Source organism: Cucurbita pepo, chromosome 3, assembly GCF_057944985.1.
Source record: "Cucurbita pepo subsp. pepo isolate OVF chromosome 3, ASM5794498v1, whole genome shotgun sequence".
NCBI classification, from domain to species: Eukaryota; Viridiplantae; Streptophyta; class Magnoliopsida; order Cucurbitales; family Cucurbitaceae; genus Cucurbita; species Cucurbita pepo.
This window is the reverse complement of record NC_141800.1, coordinates 18,538,951-18,558,719: the sequence shown is the minus strand read 5'-3', so window position 1 is coordinate 18,558,719 and position 19,769 is coordinate 18,538,951. Positions and strand designations below refer to the sequence as shown.

Below are 19,769 nucleotides of genomic sequence, written 5' to 3'. Positions count from 1 at the left end.
ATATTGTCAGAACGGAATGAATTATGTTGAGGGTCCGGGATGGTCCGGGATGGGATTAGTATGGAAATCGTAACCAAACAGATTACCCCGGGATAGGTTTAGCAAACAGATTAACCCGGGATAGGTTTAGCAAACAGATTAACCGGGATAGGTTTAGCAAACAGATTAACCGGGATAGGTTTAGCAAACAGATTAACCCGGGATAGGTTTAGTATGGAAATCGTAACCAAACAGATTAACCCGGGATAGGTTTAGTATGGAAATCGTAACCAAACAGATTAACCCGGGATAGGTTTAGTATGGAAATCGTAACCAAACGGATTAACCCGGGATAAGGAGAAAAAATAAAAAAGGAAAAATCATGTGAAAAAACATGAGAGTGGACCCCATGGTTAAGACATAATGGGGCCCATTTGATGCATCATAAAACTATATAATGAACGCAAATTTGGCGGTGTTTCTGTTTTGTTCGGACGTAAATTCTTCCCCCGTTTTGACTGTACAGTTCTCGCTCAATTCCGTTCTCTTTTCCTCCTCTTTCGCTTCCTTTTCCGTTGAGTTTACCGGATCTGACTTCACCCAGCCATCGGCCGGCTATCCCGACCCTGCGTTTCCTTTCGATTTTCTCGCTGATTCACGGGAAGAACCGCGCGAAATCGGTCGACCGCCAAACCCAGGTTGGTCCTTCTTAAATCTGATGAAACCCAGATGGGTTTTTCCTTCACTCGTTCAAAAGTGAGAACTGGGAAGAACAGGGTTTACTTTTTGTTGTAACCAAGTTAAGTCAGTATGAGACACTCACACTTCTGATTTCCCGGATTTCGGTAATTTGGATGCTTGAGAAATTCAATTAAGTTTTAATTTGGAGTTCGTTTTGAGAAGAATGTTCTATTTGCTGACGAGTCTCGGTGGCGATAAATCCTTTTTGAAGTTTTCCCTTTGAACTTGAATGGACTGTTTTTGATCGGAGTGTAATGGCAGTTGTCCTTTTTTACTGTGAATGCTTTTCTTTGCCCATTATTTTCTTATGCGATCTTCTTCCCGGAGGCTTTTGTGGTTTATGATAATGTTCACTAATTGGGCCCTTTTATTTTGGCGATATAATCTATGCGTTTATTGCGCTTTCAATCTATTCGTTTATTTTCCTTCACTTTCCGAGAAGAAGGATTGACAGTGAGGTAAGGACTACTTTCCTCATCTTCTTCTTCTTTTTGAATGAAAGTGGTGAGGTACTTCCTTGCTTTCTGTCGTGCGCTCATGGATTTTAAACAAGCAAGGATGAATTCTTACTATTGTTGGCTCTTATATATATATATATATATATATTTCTTACTACGTTGGCCACCAAATGCATCATCAGTGAATTTCTTCTTTCCGTATTTTCAATTTCAAACGATAAATAACAATAAATTCTTGGACCTTCAATTTAAGTAGTTTTTCTCATTTGGAAAGCTTGAAATATTTTCATGTACTTCAGTTACTTGTGATTAGCTCTGAATAAGTATTGGTTTACGTGTATTGCATTCTGATGCTGTTCATTTGTTTAGATGTAATTGCCTGATTGCACTCAAGAGTGCCTTAATTTGGGCCTATAATAGCATGGGACTTGAAAATGGATCAAAAGTGAAGGAGGAAGCTTTGATGGAGGTTTGTGTGGAGGACAGAAATGCTGCTCAAGATATGCAGAGTGCAAGTAGTGGTCAGGAAAACATTCGTGACATGGAAGCTCCCTCTTGTAAACGAACTATGATGTTAGATAGAAGTGAGGATATGGAGCTTGATATTATTGGGTGTACAGATTATTGTGAGGGAGGTCCTAGTAATGAACGCAATGTTTCAACGGAAAATTCAAGCTCGTTTGGAGATACTATATCTGGAACAGATTATGGTTTGTTATTGGATGATGAAGAAGTTGAATCCCATTTATATGGTGATAATAATTTGCAGCCTATGTCTGATGGATACAGCGAAGTATTTCCAAGGTAGTACATTTTCTTTTCGCACGTCTGCATTTTTTCTTTTCACTTTTCTTTATGCTTAAATGTGTGCTATTGGTAGATGAATAATTTGAGAACTGATTTTCATTTTTTTAATTTTTTTTTTTTATGAGAAACCGAACTTTTATTGAGAAAAAATGAAGAATTATAAAGACAAAAAAATGTCCACAAAAAAAGGAGTCGGCATATGGAAACTGATGTCCATATACCATCCATGGTGTATAGAGATCGAGCTATTTATCTTTTTTCCTTGAGCTTCTTGCTCAGAATCATGCCACTTTTAAGTTCTTCTTTCTCATTAACATTGATTAAAAAAGATTCTTGTCTTTGTTGGTCTTTGCTTCAAGCATAAAAATTCGTGTGCAGCCCCTTTATCTCTTTTACTTTTGAGTTGGGATTTTTCAGTAGACTCATATATCTGCAATACTCTGCTAATGAATTTCATTCAGAAGCTTAGGAAATAGCCTTATCAAAAGAGAATTCAAGCCCTTGTCTCTGGAGGTTCTATGATCTTCGTCCAACCAATCTCCCAAAGGATAGCAATAGTTGCTCGAATCAAATACAGCTGCGTGAAAGCTTTAGTTCAATAATTGCTTAAATTTCTTTCTAGCCCGATGATCTTTATGCATACTTCTTCTAGGAGGGCTAGAAAAGGAATTTATGCGTAGTATGGTCATTTGGCTTTGTCAGTTGTAAGGGAAAAGTAGCCTTAGTTACTGTTTGTAGCCTTCATAAAACATAATGTAGGGTTTGTTTTTTAATATAAGTATCCTTGTTAACGGTGAAAATATTGCTCCATAGCTTCATGATGTTTACAATTTTATTAAGTGCAAACCTTCTTATAATGAACAAACGGAATCTTAAGAGGATATGGAGAAGGTTTGATCCTTAGCTAGATTTAATAACTCAAGCAAGGCTCTAAATATTTATGTAATTATTCGTTAGGCTGTATTCTCTTATATCGGATCACTTTTCTTGTTCATTGGGCTAGTCCTTGTTTGGCTCCTTTTGACCAGTTGTCTTTGTTTTATGGCCATTGTTGGCCCTCTTGTATTTCTTCCTTACTTTCTCGATGAAAGTTTGATTTTCTTTTTATCAAAATAAAATGTTCTAAATTTGAGTTGAATTTTGTCTTTCTAAATTTTGTAACCTTTTGAAATATGTATTGTTGGACTAGGACAGATACAGCTCAACAAGACAATCAATCTTACATATCCCTCAAATATTTTATCCTCTCCCTCCTCAACTTTATATGATATTCACGTGTTTATACGTGCATCTTACTTTCTAGGAAGAAAAAGTTGACAGTTCACTGGAGGAAGTTTATTAGTCCTCTTATGTGGCGGTGTAGATGGTTAGAACTGCAAATTAAGAAACTTCAGTCTCAATCATTAAAATACGACAGAGAACTTGCATTATTTGATCAAAGAAAGCAGTCTGTCTACGAACACTTCTCAACGGAAGGTTTAGATGTGAAGTCAACAGGATTCTCAAGTCACACTCAGAGACACAGGGTTATGAAAAGAAAGAGAAGGAAGAAAACTGAAGAGACTACTGAAGTAGCTTCATATATGGCGCATCATAATCTGTTCTCCTATTATGGTATCAAGTCCTCAACTATTTCTATGCAATGCTTTTTTCCCTAGTGTCTCTGTCTCCCTCTGTGACATTGCAGTCTTCTTTTGTTACTCCAGAGAAGAAGAGGTCTCTTGCTGATGACATGTCTTTGGAAGATACTTTTAAATTAGGTAAGTGAAGTTGATCGTAATACTACTTTTTGACTGTTGGATGGCATAGTTCTGTACATTGTCTTATGAGTAAAAGTTAAGAATGTCATTTTTCTTGGGGTATGTGATATCCTTTTTTGTTTGAAATGACTATCTATGTTTGAAGAGCTCCTGGCTCATGTTAGCGAGTAGTAGGCCATTGATTCTCTGCCCTGTTCTCTACAGACAAAACAAGGAATATGAAACGTGATGACATCAATGACTTCGGAGCAATGGCAACTGATGGATGGGCACCTTTTATGTTGGGAGATAACGATAATTATTTGGAAGACATCTTTCTAAAAATCGAAGCTGCACAGTCAAAAGTTCACGAATTGAAGAACAGAATTGAGAAGGTGGTGACTGAAAATCCCATGAAATTCTCTTCAATCAATCAGCTATGCTTTCTTGCATCAAGTGATGATCCCGCTTCACCCGAAGATGGAAATGTGGACTTAGTTAGGTCTTTGCATGAAGCATCACAACTCATCTCCGAGCATGCGTTAGATGTACTTATGCCCGAAACTGCAATTAAAACTCATGGAGAGGTCATTCTACTTCCTGCTATGATGCAGAACGTGGATTGTGGAATTGTAAGTTTCCTCTTATATTTATTTATTTTTAACGAAACAAAAGAAACAGAATAGTTCTGAGCATTGGAACTCCTGATTTGTATGTTTGCAGACTCAGAAAGTTGTAATGCAAGATTCCGCAGTGAAGGAAGAGTTGCAATTTTCCGGGAAGGTTAAAGGTGGGTTGATTGAGCCTCAGAAATTAGGGGAGCAGAAAATCACTTCTGAAGCTGACTTGACCTCAAAGAACAAGGAGCCCAACATGGTGCAGAAAACAAAACCTTCTTCCACTGTCAAGCCTACTTCATCCTCTAAGAAAACTAGAAAGCGGGGAGGAAGGCGAAAAACTGGTTCGAGTAAGCAGCGTAGGAAAGCAACAGGTTAGGTGGAGGTTAGAATATGTTGTTAATCGTTCTTTGTTCTACTAATGTATATTTCCATGCCATGCTCTCATCTGCACATATCAACTCGATTATTTGTACATGCTGCAAATATTCATTAATTATGTTAATATGAAAGATAGCATTAACCATATGGGGTCTACTACCATTAATAAAGATATTTATATTGAAGTGCTCAATGATGAAGCAAGTGTACTAGCATTAATAAGTACTTAAAATCACTTTTTTTTCTACTTAGAAACATTATCATTTTGTACAACGAACTACATAGGATATGTTCAGAACTCTTGATTTTCTAGCGACCTCACAACAGAGCCATCAGCAAACATCCAACTTTTCAATTATTTCAAAATGCATCTGCATGTCCGCGGGCCTATCAGCAAAATGAAATCTCTCACAAACCTGCAACCTTCCTCCACTTCTCCGAGCTTCGGATTCAAGAAAACTCAACATTTTATCCTTCTCATCTCGTATCCAAACTCTTCTGCTGTCACACCATTGTCTAGGAGTACCATGAAGAACGAAACGGATTCCTCTCGACTCCTGGACAAGGCTATTGGAGATTCTTTTGATTACCTCAGGGTCTGTGAAGTATGCACCCTGGGAGTTCAACCCAACATCCACATAATGAATCTCTGTTATGCTTTTCAAAAAGCTCTGTTCTGTATTGGGTATGAACTGAACCTCGTCGAGTTTTGAACATTCAACACCCGGTGCTTGCTTAGAATGAGGTGGATTCTCATCAGCAGCTATCAAGTCCTTCGAGCCAAGTTCAGCAACTAACTGGTTAACGACAGTACCACCCTTGCTAAATCCAAGAATGATTGTTTTGGGCGTGCTGCATCCTAGTGTGGATATGGTGGCTTCCGGAGATCCTTGGTTTCTCCTTGAAATTATCTTCTTTACCTGTCAGATCCACAACATAGTGAATTAGTCCACAGCAAAATCACATATAGAAACCAACCAAAACATAACCCATTTGATTTAGAAATACTCACGGCCAAGAGATTGGAGATTCAAATCTTGGTTTGGGCATACACCATTCAAATAAAATATTAGAGAACCAAATCTTTTCTGACCATAGCTCAACAAGTCTAGTTATACACTATCCACTATGAGGTCATGATTTGAATCTTCCCTAGATATGATTTAACCAATTTGGACATGTTTTGATCAAGAGGTCAGAAATTCAAAACTGGACCCTTGACCCATTTGGAATAAAATGACAAGCAACAAACCCATTTGGATCGTACCTCACTGTAGCAACTTCCCAAAAGTGAAAGGGTTGACACTGAAGCAGGAAACCCATTTGCAGTATATGATTTTGGCTCTCCCCATCGGTTGAGAGAAGGTATAAAATCATGATATATAGCAAAAGGCCCATTGAAATCAGAAGCCTCAATAACCCATGCATTAGTGGAGTCTCCAAATTTCGAAACTAAAATATCGGCTATGTTCTGCAGATCAGACAATCTTTCAATCACTGGATTGCCCGTCCCTTCGACCCGATCCCCATTAAAAAGGATCGCATTCGCATGAGGCGTCTATTAGCATGGAAGATATTATAAAAAGTTAAATACCCCCCATGGCAGGAAATTCCAGAATACAATTGCATTTCGAGCATCGGGAACTTACAGTCAATGTTTTGGAAGTCGGGGAAAGACAGAGTGATGCTGCAACTCGATAAAACTTGTGGCTCTGGGGATGCAAGGGAACCTTCAAAATTCCACACCAACGCTCCATCGTCGTCAAGAGGGATGCCTGTAAGCTACAGAATTAGAGGAAAATTGAAGATGGGTAATATTAAAAGATCATCAGGAAATCGTTCTCAAGTCGGAGAGAACAAAAATTTGATCGACCGAGAGTTTAATGGACGGATCTTAAAAGAAGTCGGTCTTTACTTGTTTTGCTCCATCTCTCAATTGCGATGCCTTCTATTTACGTCATTTTGTCTTATTTTTTAAACAAAGAATTAACAAATTTACCCCACCTTTTTTGCGAACTTAAGTAGTATTTAATAAGTATTCAATTTTTTTTTTTTAATTTTTGGTAGGATCGTAATTTTATTTTTAATATTGCATTGTGCCTATATAAGTCTAACATATATATTTTTTTTTCAAATGACAAAAAATTAAAATTTGTATTTAATTCAATTGTTTTTTTTTTTTTTTTTTTTTTTTTTTTTTTTTTTTTTTTTTTAAGTTTCACGTAAATGTAAAAAATATAATAAATACAAAATTGAAAATTTACCATATTAACTAAAAACAACTTAATCTTATTGATTCTATTTGAGTAATTAGTGTGTGCAATATATAAATAAAACAATAATTTATTTTATATCCAACCTTTTTGTAACAAATTTCCACAATTTTAATGGAAAGAATTAGTTGAGAGCTTTGAATAATGTCGCTATCATCGAGTGATGTTTACCAAAGCATGGGTTCATGTGCTTGGATATTTGATTCAAATGCTACGGGATTTGAGGTACATAATAAATAAAATGGCCAAGTTTTGCCTTGCTATGGACGACTTCAAACAGCTCATATATCGACATCGCTACAAAAGCAAATAAACATGTTCGGTCTGAAGATTAGTACCTCTAACGTCTTAGGATCCGGGCATGTGTAAAAAAGTTTACTAGGCTTCGCAACGGTCTTCCGCACTTGAACTGCACAAAAGCATTGGCGGTGTAATGGAAGGAAAAAGGATCACTGTGAGATGAAAGGAGAGGTTGAAGGCACCTGAAGTGAACTCAGATGAGCGGTTGAAGTCGTGCACTCGAAGCATTCGAACCTCGAGGATGATGGGATAAGATATACTACAAAATCTTACTGCTTCCAAAATGAAAAACCAGAATCTCTTGCAACCTTTCTGATCTCAGGTTGTCTGTGGAAATCAATTTTTTTGGGGAACAATTTCGAGTTCTTGCCTTCCCCAGAAGAATCTGATGGATTCTCTGATGAACCATTCATGTAGCCTCGAATCACTGGCTTACCAGCAAGCCAAGCTTTTAGTACCTCATCTATCTTTGGTTCAGGAAGCAACTCTTTTTCCTTCATTTCCAAATAGTATTTATATGCATCTTCTAGTTTCCCATTCAAGAAGAGACCGTGTATTAAGACAATATAAGAGCTGCGATCAGGACTAATTCCATTTTCACTCATTTCATGCCATATTCTGGAAACAATATCAAGCTGCCGCCATCGGCAAAATTTTCTGATCAACATTATGTAGGTTTCAGTGGTTGGATTGCACCCCATCGTTCTCATATTCTCCAATACCTCAAATATTTCTTCCTCCGTTCTCAGGAATCTCAAGAACGCATGATATGTCTGAATTGTCGGGCAGAGGCCCCGCTTCAACAGCTCCTCAAAAACCACTCTAGCATCATCAAATTTCCGGGCCTTGCATAGAGGTTTGATAACCGAGTTATAAGTAACAACATTTGGAATAATGCCCTTCTCCTCCATTGTTTTTATGAGATCAATAGCTTCTTTCAGAAGCCCACCTTTGGCAAGAGCGTGAATGACTGCATTGTAGACTTTCCTATCAGGGTCAATTTTCATTTGCTTCATATTGTCAAAAAGCCTGAGCACCCTATAAAGGTTGCGAACTTTTGAGTAACAAGAAATTATACTTGCATATGAGACAGCATCATGACCGATACCCCTCTGCGCCATCTCCCTCCAAATTCTCTCTGCATCGCGAAGACTGCCAATTGTATTGCACCATCCATTGAGGACAATATTGAAGCTCTTTGTGTTAAACGGGAACACATCTTTGTTGCAAAAGAGTAAATATTCAGCATCCTTCACATTTTTGTAACGGCAGAGGGCAGAGAGAAGGCTTTGAAATTCCTCCAGTCCAACTTTGAATCCGAATCTTTTATGAGCATGGAAGGTATTTATAGCTTTACCAACATCATGAACGGCACAGTATCTCCTAATCATGATTAGTAGAGTTTGAGGTGTCACAAGAGAAGAGCCCGTTGTCCCTCCTCTCATCTCGTCGATCAAGGCCCATGCCGTGTCAAACTTCCTCATTTTCCCAAGAATTGAAATCATTGAATGATATTCACGTATAGAGTGGGTATAGCCAGGCTGCTTACCAGCCCAAACAAAAAAAGTGAATGCTGCTTCCCAATCATTACGGATCCGAGAAAGTACTGCGACTACCAACTCCCCTGAGACCTTAATACAGCAATGCTCAAGCTTATTCTTTACTTGAATTCGATCTACATTCCGAAACCCACGAAATATATCCATAATGGCATCCACATCTCGTATCACACCTTTGTCATTGATGTTCCATTGCTCAATGTTCATGTTATCCTCTTCATGCTCTTCTCGATCATCATCATCATCGTCGCTAACATGATCATCATTGGCAGCATGTTGACTAGATTCTTCTGAAGGCATGTTCAAAATATCGCAGTTTGAACCCGGAGAACTATAATAGCGAGAACAAAAGCCAGAGGAGAAAAGATCCCCAACATTGGAGTTCAAGGCAGTAGTAGGGTAGACGGTATGCATGCGAGTAGGCCATGAACTAAAACCACTGGTAAGAGCTCTGCGCACAACATGTTGGGTGGATTTAACAGAAGAGCAACTGAAATATGTATGACTCAGAAGCGACAATGCGCAAAACTTTGATCTCATTCTTCCATTCCACATAGTACGCTAGAAGCAATCTGCAAAAATCAGGTCATACTTTCCACATCTTGTGGAAAAAGTTACAAGCTCCAAGTGTTTGTGGAAAGTTCCGAGAGAAAACCAGAGTAGATACAAAAATGGAATGTGCCTACTGATCAAGATGAGAGAAGGCTAGTTGTACTACCTGGACATCACAGTCGGAAGTGTGAAGATGAGGCTAAAGTGAATGGGGAAACTTCCAGTCTGAGAAGCACCAATATGATTGTCGACAACGCGGCACGTCACTCTCAAGTCTTAAGCTCGTTCTTCTTATGCAGTCTGCCAATGAAATTCTAATCACTGAATCAATTTTCTCGGTCAATAGTTACATTTTCATGTTTCAATGAAGCATCGTCCATCTCTTCCATGTAATTGTCCTCTTCAAGATTCACCCACTCCTCGACTGCTGAACCATCTGCCATGGCTGCTTTAAATCGCAGATAGTGTCACACAACAAACTAACTTGACAAGTACAAACTCACCTGTAATATAGTAAATGCATTCAAGTTACAAAAATGGGTATGCGGGCATCAGTAACGAGTAAAAGGATAATGAAACAGATTAACATGATCAGAACGAAAACATGGCTGAGTCCAGAATTAGTTTTTGTGAACAAGAATCAGAAGATTTAACATTCTTAAAAGTAAATTCCACAGAGCTTGCTCTAAGATGATGAAAGTAAAAACTAAAACGAACGGGCTGAGGAGAGGAAATATGATGTGTGCCCACAGAACTAGGAAATAAAATCAATGGGCACATAAGCCCAACTCATGTTCCGCCGACCAGAGTGCTTCGTTTCAAAGACATCCCAACCCCAAGACAAAACAGTAAAACATGGCTCCCAACAAACCAAACAAACGGAAAACCAATAAGCGGGTCACAGAATCAAAATGGCAAGAGACAAAGCGAGAAAGGAATGGGGATTGCAAAAATCCAAACACACCTAAACGGGAGCAATATCAGATATAAACACGAATAAGCAGGATATATGTCGCCAACACGCACATTCCAAGAAACCAACAATCGGAAAGGAAAAGGAAAGGTACACATAAATATTAGCAATTCGAGCTGAAAACGAATCGATAGCACATCTCGACAGGACTGAAAAGTGAAGACCTCAGGTCTGAAATGGAAAAAGAGAGGCGAATAAATCACAGAGAGAGTCTTGCAAGGCATACCAGTGAAGTGTAGAATCGAGAAGGCTGCAAGAATTGGAGCATGAGCTAGCCCTGTTTTCAGTATCTGGGTCGGTTCCTCTTCTCACTTGCGGAACAAAGAGAAAAGTAGAGAACATTTAGAAAATAATTATAAATGGAAAAAGAGAAAAATTAATATTTAATAAACCCTAAATTTTATATTTTTCTTCAGGAAAGTTTTACAGCGTAGTTGCGTGAGAAATCAAGTATGGAATTGCTATTTTTGGCAATAGAAAGGCTTTTTTGGACATTTCGCGGCACAAATCGGTAACAGAGAAGGGAGAGGCTACGCGCGCGAGGAAGACGACGACGACGTTTAACTAGAGGGAAGAGTTCGGTTCCAGTTAAGCCCATGCGCTTGAAGAAGCCCTCGTCGTGTCGGCCCAGAGGGGCTTCGAACTCATTCTGAGAGATTTAACGCAGCTCTGATTCTCCATTTTCTCCGAGGCGGAAATAGGAACCAGCCCAGATACACAAAGCAGGACTCGCTCACGATCACCTCAATTCCCCACTTCACTGGTATGCCTTACAAGACTCCCAATGTGATTTATTCGCCTTTCTTATTCCATTTCTTTGTTTTCTGTTTGTCCGATTTGCATACTGAGGGCCATGTTTTATTTATTTTGTGTCGTGAGACTGGGATGTCTTTGGAACCAAGTACACTGGTCGACGGAACATGAGTTAGGCTTATGTGCCCATAGATTTTATTTCTTAATTCTGTGTGCATGCATCATATTTCCTCTCCTCAGTCTGTTCGTATTAGTTTTTTGAATTTCATCATCTTTGAGCGAGCACTGTTGAAATTACTTTTAAAATTCTTAAATCTTCTGATTCTTGTTCATAAAAACTAGTCTGGACTCCAAATAATGTTGCTTCTAGATATGTTCAACACGAACTGAAGTGGGCAGGTTTTCATTCTGATCATTTAATATTTTTCCTTCTACCAGTTACTGGTACCCTCATACCCATATTTATATCTCAGATACATTTACTACATTACAGGTGATTTTGTGCTTATCAAGTTTATTTGTTGAATGACAATATCTGTGACATAAAGCAGTCATGGCTGATGGTTCAGAAGTCGAGGAGCGGGTGGATCTTGAAGAGGACAATTACATGGAAGAGATAGATGATGATGTGGAAGAACATGCTGATGAGGATGGAGTAGATAGGAGAGATGGGGAACATCCCGAATATGATGTTGAAGAAGTAGGTGAAGAGCCTCGAATTGGCTCGAACGAAGAAGATATATTTTCTGGAGATGGTAGAAATAACGCATCCACAGAGTCTATAGAAAAGATCGAAAAGTCTACTTCTTTATTAGATGAAGATGATCTAGAGAAGCATGCTCAGCTTCTTGCTCTTCCTCCTCATGGATCTGAAATTTTTATTGGTGGACTTTCACGTGATGTTTCAGAAGATGACTTGAGAGATTTGTGTGAATCACTAGGAGAAATATTTGAGGTCTGGAGTGGTGTTTATTTTCTCTCATGCTTTCTTGTTCTTTCTCTGGGCCTTCGATTTTAGAGGTACGTTCTGTAATACAATTGTTTTGCAGATAAGGATAATAAAGGACAGAGATTCTGGTGAAAGCAAAGGTTATGCTTTTATATTGTTTAAAACAAAAGAGGCGGCACAAAAAGCTATAGAGGATTTACATGGTAAAGAAGTCAAGGTAATGTTGGACTCCTTAAGATTTTGATGGTCTTATTACTTTATTATGTTTCAGCAACTTCAAAGCTGCTTTTTTTTCAGATATTCATCATCAATAAATTTAAACTGATTTTAGTCATCCTCCACACTACAGGGTAAAACGATAAGGTGTTCTCTGTCTGATTCTAAGCACAGACTATTTATTGGTAATATCCCAAAAAGTTGGACAGAGGATGAGTTTAGGAGACTTATAGAAAGAGTTGGCCCTGGAGTTGAAAACATTGAGCTTATCAAGGTGGAGTTGCAAATTTATACATTTTATTCTTTGAAATTGATAGTTATTGAGGCTTGATGTTCTTTTGTCTGTATAAACTATTTCAGGATCCTCAGAACCCAAGCCGAAATCGTGGATTTGCATTTGTTCTGTATTATAACAATGCATGTGCTGACTATTCGAGGCAGAAAATGTCGAATGTGAATTTTAAGCTGGACGGAAATTCCCCAACTGTTAGTTGGGCTGATCCAAAAAGTATGTCTGATAACTCTGCCGTTGCTCAGGTAATTAAGTTATCATCATTGGAGAAAATTTTCTGGGATCTGCGTGACATTTTTCAAGCACCTTGAACCTTTGTATCAACTAGAATTTGGTTGACAAATGTGGTACTAAGGTTGAAAGTTAAAACTGAAACGGTTCTTGGGCAGAGAAAATTCATGTGTCGTGCTGTATTGTTTCTTCAATTTCAATAACTAAATAAGGGAACCAGATATCTTAACCAAAAAAATTATATTGATTGATCAATGGAACATTGAGAAAGGAAATGTGTGTAGAAAGACAGTCATCTTGGTGGTTTCGAGGAACCTAATTTCGTAGCTTCCTCTTTGAGCCAAGCTTAGTACAAAACTCTGACAAAGTAGTCTGCCACGCCCCACCGATCCTCTGCTGGCCACTGACAAACTTCAACGAATTCTAACTATCATTTTTGACAAACCATTGTACTACCCGTATGCTTATTGATATTAAGGTCTAACACTGATGTTTGGGGTTCGGTGCATTCTTTTCAAAAGCCTGTGTAATGGAAATGGGAATCTATTTAGCGATGAATGACGGATACTAAATTTTTTGGCTTGTCTTCTTGAAACCTCTCTCTAGCCAACAACACTGAGTGCATCTCCTTGGTGAGCATGTAAGAATTGATTGTGTTACCAATCGTTTCTATCTCTGAAACATTTGAATTGGTTGTCGTCAGTTCTCTTATGCCTGTGTATTAAGATGTATTTGAAGGAATTGAATTATACTTTGAATTTAGTTTTCAAATTTACAGGAAGATATCTAAAAGCGCATGGTAGTTTGAATACTGCATCGTTGTTAGTGAAAGCTATTAAGAATTGTTATGTTTTGGCATTGACATAACAATTCTTAGTTCTACTACATTATGGATCGCAGGTGAAGGCTCTTTATGTCAAAAACATACCTGAGAATACTACTACTGAGCAATTGAAAGAACTGTTTCAGCAGCATGGGGAAGTGACAAAAGTGAATATGCCACCTGGCAAAGCTGGGAGTAGCAAACGGGATTTTGCATTCATCCATTATGCTGAGAGGTCAAGTGCATTAAAGGCTGTTAAAGAGACAGAGAAATATGAAATTGAAGGTTTTGTTTTTATATCTTCAGAGATTTACAGTTGAAACCTCAAATGCACAATCATATCCCCTTTTCTTAACAGAAAAAAGTTGAACATATTCAAATTAGGCTGCAGACAGAACTTGGCCGGTGGCCCACTCTCTTTTTTTTTTTCATAACTCTCTTTGCAGTGTTTTCTCTCTGTTTACTGAAATGGACGATGTGTCCAACATATGCATGGAATTTCATTTAGTACAAGTCTTGAACATTTCAAGTTGTCTAAACATATCAGTTGTATATGACGTTGTTTCTATAAAGGAAAAAAGGATGATAGAAGGGATCCAGAAATGCTTTGTCTTAACTTTTTTCTTCCAACCCAAAGAATAATGTTCAGGGATTTTATCTGCAGGCCAACTGTTGGAGGTTGTCCTTGCTAAGCCTCAAAGTGATAAAAAATCAGATGGGGCCTATTCCCACATATCTGGAGGTAATCCCAACCATATTCTTCACGGTGGATACGGTGGTTATGGCGGAAACCCATATGGTTCCTTAGGTGGGTATGGTGTTACTGCTGGCTTCCATCAGGTACTTTCTTACCTAGAAGGCTTTAATAAAGAAAAGAATTCCACATTAATCTCATGGATTTGCTTGCATGAACAGCCAGTGATTTATGGTAGGGGGCCAATGCCAGCGGGAATGCAGATGGTACCGATGGTTTTACCAGATGGTCGAATTGGTTATGTCCTGTAAGATTTCGCTCGACTTCAAATCCATTTCTATATAAGTATATAAGATAAGTAGATTGTATATTGTCACCTGTGAATGCAGTCAGCAACCCGGAGTACCAATGCCACCGTCTCGACCTCGAAGAAGTGAGAGGAGCAATGGCTCAGGTGGACCGGCAGGTCGTTCGGGAGGTAGCAGTAGTGGTGATGAAACCAACCGTGGCAGAAGGTATCGACCCTATTAGTGATTTAGCCTAATGGTGTGATTGAAGCATTAGGCTAAATCACAGGAAATAACAAATTGAAGGCAATTCTTATTATTAGCTTTTGGAAAATTATGTGCACCAAAGCAATTGCTCTCTCAACCATTCTTCTTGGTCTTCTTTTGAACTTGATACTGTATATTCAACTCAACTCATAAATAACAAGGATTCTGTTTGTTAAGCAACTCGGGTTATGTTTTTTTAAAGTATTTTATAAAATTAACATAAAACAAGTTATGAAGTAATTAATATTTGTTTAGGTAACTACAATAGTTTTATGGTTCATAGGGTTGAAATTTGAAATTAAAATTCAATTTATAAATAGGTTTCAAATAAAGCGTGAAATTCAATTCTATTTTGGTTGGCTGCCAAACTAATGACTTTCTTTTACACTTTTTTTTTTTTTTTAAAAAAAAAAACCATATTTAATGGGTAGTTGCCTTATTAATAGGATTTTCCTCGACTTTAACTACTTTATTGAGTTAGTCCCACGACTATATATATATATAGATATATTCATATATGTCACACTATATATTTATGCAGTGGGTAGAGTTAGTTTATGGTTATTAGAACTTTAATTTTTGATATTAATACAACATCATAGCTATAGTTTTCGCCTATAATTCTATAATCATTTTTTCAAAATAAGTTAGTTACTTGCAACAAACTAGGAGAATTATGATGAAGATTTAAAAGTGTTTATTTAAATATAACGGTTGAGATATAATGTTTGGAGAATATATTGGTTATGAAATATATGTTAGATATTATATCTTAATATTTTATCCTTTATAATTTGATTTATAGTATATTTTATTTTATTCTCAATATTTAATTAATTTATATTTTCTTTATTGGTAGGCCGATAGCTTGTATTCGATTTAAAGGTTATGAATATCAATAAAGAATATACATCTTTCATCTCAATTCTATTTCTCATTCCTAATAATAATAATATTTCTCAATCCAATTCTATCTCTCAATTTAAAAAAATATTAATAGTTTTTAATAAATATGAAGTACATCTATAAAGTCACTTTTTTTTTTTTTATTATGTAATCATTATGATCTCACATCAAATAATGTTGTGGGATTTTCCACACATGGGGACCTATGTTTTGCCACCTGTGATGTCATAAATCACAAATTGGCACATCACTGTATAAAACAAAATTTATATAAGATAAAGTTTCAAATTTTTAAATTCAAATTTAAAAATAAAATATTTGAAAATATGATATATGAGAATATAATAAGTAGAATTAAATATCTGTTTCGTGTGGTATTCGTGTGGTATGAGAATATCAAAATTTCATACGTCCAACCATTTTAATTTATTTAGTAATCAAAATTCTAATTTTAAATACTTGGTATAATAATTAAATTGTTCTATTTCAAAAATTAAATATTATTTTATTTTGTAACTTATTTTAAATAAGATATTTTTATAAATCTTATAGAATCGTCATCAATTATTAATGAGATAATAAAAAAGGTAATTCAAAAGAATTTATATAAAATAGTTATTACAATAGAATATTGAATAAGTTTATTACTTATAGCTTGTTATTATTAATTACGATTTAAATTTGATTTATTATTATATATTATTAACTAGGTTAATTAAAACTAGTCTTAATAAATAAATAAAAAATAATGAAAATTAATCAAGTTATATTTATTAAAAGTTATCTCTTTATTATGTCCAATCCTAACCAACTAATTAACTATAACTAATATATCCTTAGCTAATTAATTAGTAATTTAATGGAGACAATAAAAAATGGAGTCTACAACTTTCATTAAAATTATATGAAATTGTAAATGATGAAATATTATAATTTGAAAGCTTAAAAGAAATGGGAAACATTTGAATTTGAAATTAATCCTAAAATGTGAAAATAGTTTATAATATTTTGATTTTTCAACAAAATTTAACTTTTATTCACACACTTTCTTCACGTTTCCCTGAAAGGAGGAATAAATAAAGAGATTTAAAATGATTAAAAAAAAAATAATAATAATTATAATAATAAAATAGACAGTTTTTATTTCATTAAAAGAGAGGACCCACAAGCGCTCATAATCTCCCACGTGCCTTTATTCGCACTATCTTCATTATTCAACAAGGACCTTCCTCGGAAATTCGTCAATTGAGTCGATCCATGGGTTAACTCGGTCGCACTCGGCCGCCGGAATTTCTCTCAGCGCCTTCCAAACTGCGCTGTTACACTTGAATCCAGCACCGAAAGCCACCTGCCAGATCCGGTGGCCTTTCGACACCCGGTTCTTTGCTTCTGTATATGCTAATTCGTACCACAACGAGCTACTCGATGTGTTCCCGAATCGGTACAGCGTCATCCTCGAGGGTTCCATGTGCCACTCATTCAGTTGGAGGTTCTTCTGCATAGCGTCCAGCACTGCTCTTCCGCCGGCATGGAAGCAGAAATGCTCGAATGCGAGCTTAAAATTTGGTACGTACGGTTTCACTTTTGCTTTCAGCACTTTCTTTTTCACCATACAGACGAAGAACGCGAATTGCTCTGAAAATGGTAGTACCAAAGGACCTAGAGTCGTAATATTGGTCTTTAATGTTTCACTTGCTACCGCCATTAATTCGCGCGCCAGTGAAACTCCAATTTTCCCCTCCTCGTCCTCTCTCTGATAAACGCAATTATAGCTCTCGTCGTCAGCTCCTTTGTGTGTTCGAATCGTGTGAATCAACTCGTACTTTGACCGGGATCGATCGCTGTGCTTGTTCGATAACAGCACAGCGGCTCCTCCCATCCGAAACAGACAATTGCTGATCAGCATCGACCGATCGCTGCCGAAGTACCAATTTAGGGTTATATTTTCGGTGCTCACAACGACAGCATAAGTATTAGGGTTTGCATTGAGAAGGTCCTTAGCGAGTGTAATCGAGATAGGGCTTGCGCTGCACCCCATTCCACTGAGATTATAGCTCTTAATGTCGGTTCGAAGCTTGTAGTGGTTCACTATCATGGCGGATAGTGATGGTATGGGGTTGAATAAGCTGCAATTGACGATTAGAATTCCTATTTCACTCGGGTCCAAGCCGGTTTTCTCGAACAAAGCATCGAGTGCGCCGAACATTACAGTCTCTGCTTCGAAGCGTGCTTCGTCGAGACACAAATTCGGCGGCCGAGAAGTAATTCCTCTCGACAAGTAGGTTTCGTCGCCAAGACCGGCTCGTTTTGCTACTTTCGACATGAACTTAAGGTCATCCTCTTGAAAGCCTCCGCTCTCTACACTCATCTCCAGGAAGCTGTCCACCGACATCTTCCTCGCATCCTCTGGTTTGTGACAGGCAAACTCAACCAGATAAACCGGTGTGGATCGCTTGGAACAATAGAGGGCAAGGAGAAGTATCGAGAGACAACCGGCTACGGCCGTAGTTGCATCAATCCCATGTTGAAATCTTGTGGTGGGCAATAAGTCAGACACCCGGAAGAGTTTGAAGCCGGAAAGCTGAATGGCAATGGAAATAAACAGAGGCAAAATGACTAGAAACATAAGAGTAGTGGCAGAGTTGCATGAGTACCCGTATCCTAATTTGACATATTTGAGCTTGACTGACTGCAGAAAGTCCGGCAAGCGTTGCCGGATTCTGATGATGATGGAAGAGGAGTCCTTAAGTTCCATTTCTGCCGTTAGTCTCTCTGCATCCATCTCAATGCTATTCATATTATCTGTCTTGCTAATTTCTCTGTGATATAGTCTTAGTCTTTGTGCAGCACTCTCTGAAATCTTAGGCCTATATAGATCCAAGGAGAAGGCAGTTCAGAGAAGAAGAGGGATAGAGGCAGAAATTAATGAAGGCAAAGACTTACACCTCTTTCAAACTACCAGCTGGTTGGGTGGTGCGAAACACAGAGACAAAAAAAAGGGAAAGAGGTAGAGAGGCAGAGAGGGTTTGGCACTTGGCGGCACCAAGCAAGAGTAGATATATATGAATAGCAGAGAAGTGAAAGGAAGGAAGGAAGGAAGGAGGAGGTGTGGTTCTCAAATAAATGGGAGTAGTTCCAAGAACGGTGAGATAGCTCAACAACCATACACCTCTGCAGGTAAGTTGGAGAGAGACATATCTAATAAGGAACTTAATAAATGGAGAAATCATTTTCAAATTGTAGTGGTTTTGGGAGTGGTAGTTAGATATTTATTTGCATATCTTCTTAAATGACACCTCTCTCCGCAGTGCACACTCTTGTGGGTATGTAGGCAGCCTTATTTGGGTTGGAAACATCTAGCTCCACGCTAAAAGGAATTCCATCTCCGAGTCACTTCCATTCCATGTAGCTCTTTTTCTTTTCTTTTCTTTTCTTTTCTTTTCTTTTCTTTTGTTTGTAGATATGAATGAATAATTTAAACCTTTTTCTTACTCAATATTACTCTTATCGGTTTCGTGTTAACTTTATTGAAAAATGAAGTTTGTTTTGGAAGGATGCTATTACTATTAGTTGATGATATTGTTATCGTGTGCTTATTTCATTATGTCTCAAACAAGAAGGGACCATTGACTTTAAAACAAGTCCTTTCTTTTGGGTTTAGTTTATCCAATCACAGACACTCAGAACAGAGAGAGGGCAGAGCCCAAGCTTACTTTTTTCGGTTTAGGGGTGGACTGTGGAGGCAAGGCAAATTCCTCTAACCACACACAATCAACCCAAGGATTACTCTCTCTCTCTCTCTCTCTCTCTCTCTCCTACCTTGCTTGTAAATTCGAAATACTAATATTTTTTCTCATTGTAAATTTGAAATTCTTACTTATGATTGAGTGTACTAAAGCATAATTGTGATTATTTTTATTTGAAGAAATAGGCTTATATATGGGAAGCATTTAGAGCTCTTTTTTATAAATT

The 19,769-nt window shown here is 37.4% G+C and overlaps 5 protein-coding genes and 1 long non-coding RNA gene across 13 annotated transcripts; 3 read left to right on the top strand and 3 right to left on the bottom strand.

The window, feature by feature from the left end:
• Positions 1-453: 453 nt before the first annotated feature.
• On the top strand, positions 454-4,867 carry LOC111790643 (uncharacterized). Of its 3 annotated transcripts, XM_087122402.1 has the most exons (7): positions 454-677; positions 1,048-1,178; positions 1,548-1,982; positions 3,289-3,599; positions 3,692-3,745; positions 3,950-4,356; positions 4,448-4,867. In XM_087122402.1, the coding sequence occupies exons 2-7, from the start codon at positions 1,108-1,110 to the stop codon at positions 4,718-4,720; spliced, it is 1,551 nt and encodes a 516-aa protein (XP_086978528.1). In that variant the 5' UTR covers positions 454-677; positions 1,048-1,107; the 3' UTR covers positions 4,721-4,867. The 3 variants fall into 3 exon arrangements, with proteins under 3 accessions (XP_086978528.1, XP_023527403.2, XP_086978529.1); XM_023671635.2 differs by lacking the exon at positions 1,048-1,178; XM_087122403.1 differs by lacking the exons at positions 454-677; positions 1,048-1,178 and adding an exon at positions 702-824.
• A 51-nt stretch (positions 4,868-4,918) lies between these two features.
• On the bottom strand, positions 4,919-7,612 carry LOC111790644 (uncharacterized). The gene is made up of 5 exons (XM_023671636.2): positions 7,478-7,612; positions 7,334-7,404; positions 6,372-6,497; positions 5,990-6,280; positions 4,919-5,642 (listed from the first exon to the last, which is right to left on the bottom strand). The coding sequence occupies exons 1-5, from the start codon at positions 7,521-7,523 to the stop codon at positions 5,055-5,057; spliced, it is 1,122 nt and encodes a 373-aa protein (XP_023527404.2). The 5' UTR covers positions 7,524-7,612; the 3' UTR covers positions 4,919-5,054.
• Positions 5,503-6,734, top strand: LOC147793337 (uncharacterized). The gene is made up of 2 exons (XR_015420362.1): positions 5,503-5,644; positions 6,374-6,734. It is a non-coding gene; the product is annotated as an uncharacterized LOC147793337 (long non-coding RNA).
• LOC111790640 (Tetratricopeptide repeat (TPR)-like superfamily protein) lies at positions 7,050-10,944 on the bottom strand. Of its 3 annotated transcripts, none has more exons than XR_002814512.2 (3): positions 10,606-10,752; positions 7,478-9,909; positions 7,050-7,404 (listed from the first exon to the last, which is right to left on the bottom strand). XR_002814512.2 is itself a non-coding variant. In XM_023671628.2 (3 exons), exon 3 carries the CDS (start codon positions 9,407-9,409, stop codon positions 7,565-7,567), a length of 1,845 nt encoding a protein of 614 aa, XP_023527396.2. In that variant the 5' UTR covers positions 9,410-9,909; positions 10,606-10,690; positions 10,807-10,944; the 3' UTR covers positions 7,050-7,564. The 3 variants fall into 3 exon arrangements, 2 of the variants coding, with proteins under 2 accessions (XP_023527396.2, XP_023527398.2); XM_023671628.2 differs by adding an exon at positions 10,807-10,944 and having other exon boundaries at positions 7,050-9,909; positions 10,606-10,690; XM_023671630.2 differs by having other exon boundaries at positions 7,050-9,851; positions 10,606-10,746.
• Positions 10,945-11,003: 59 nt separating this feature from the next.
• Positions 11,004-15,071, top strand: LOC111790641 (heterogeneous nuclear ribonucleoprotein Q). Of its 4 annotated transcripts, XM_023671633.2 has the most exons (9): positions 11,004-11,142; positions 11,626-12,087; positions 12,182-12,298; positions 12,431-12,571; positions 12,658-12,834; positions 13,721-13,928; positions 14,308-14,483; positions 14,559-14,644; positions 14,727-15,071. In XM_023671633.2, the coding sequence occupies exons 2-9, from the start codon at positions 11,686-11,688 to the stop codon at positions 14,866-14,868; spliced, it is 1,449 nt and encodes a 482-aa protein (XP_023527401.2). In that variant the 5' UTR covers positions 11,004-11,142; positions 11,626-11,685; the 3' UTR covers positions 14,869-15,071. The 4 variants fall into 4 exon arrangements, with proteins under 4 accessions (XP_023527401.2, XP_086978530.1, XP_086978531.1 ...); XM_087122404.1 differs by having other exon boundaries at positions 14,308-14,644; XM_087122405.1 differs by having other exon boundaries at positions 11,008-11,142; positions 11,684-12,087; positions 14,308-14,644.
• Positions 15,072-16,913: 1,842 nt separating this feature from the next.
• LOC111790639 (3-ketoacyl-CoA synthase 1-like) lies at positions 16,914-18,825 on the bottom strand. Its single transcript, XM_023671627.2, has one exon. It carries the CDS (start codon positions 18,592-18,594, stop codon positions 17,008-17,010), a length of 1,587 nt encoding a protein of 528 aa, XP_023527395.2. The 5' UTR covers positions 18,595-18,825; the 3' UTR covers positions 16,914-17,007.
• Positions 18,826-19,769: the final 944 nt, after the last annotated feature.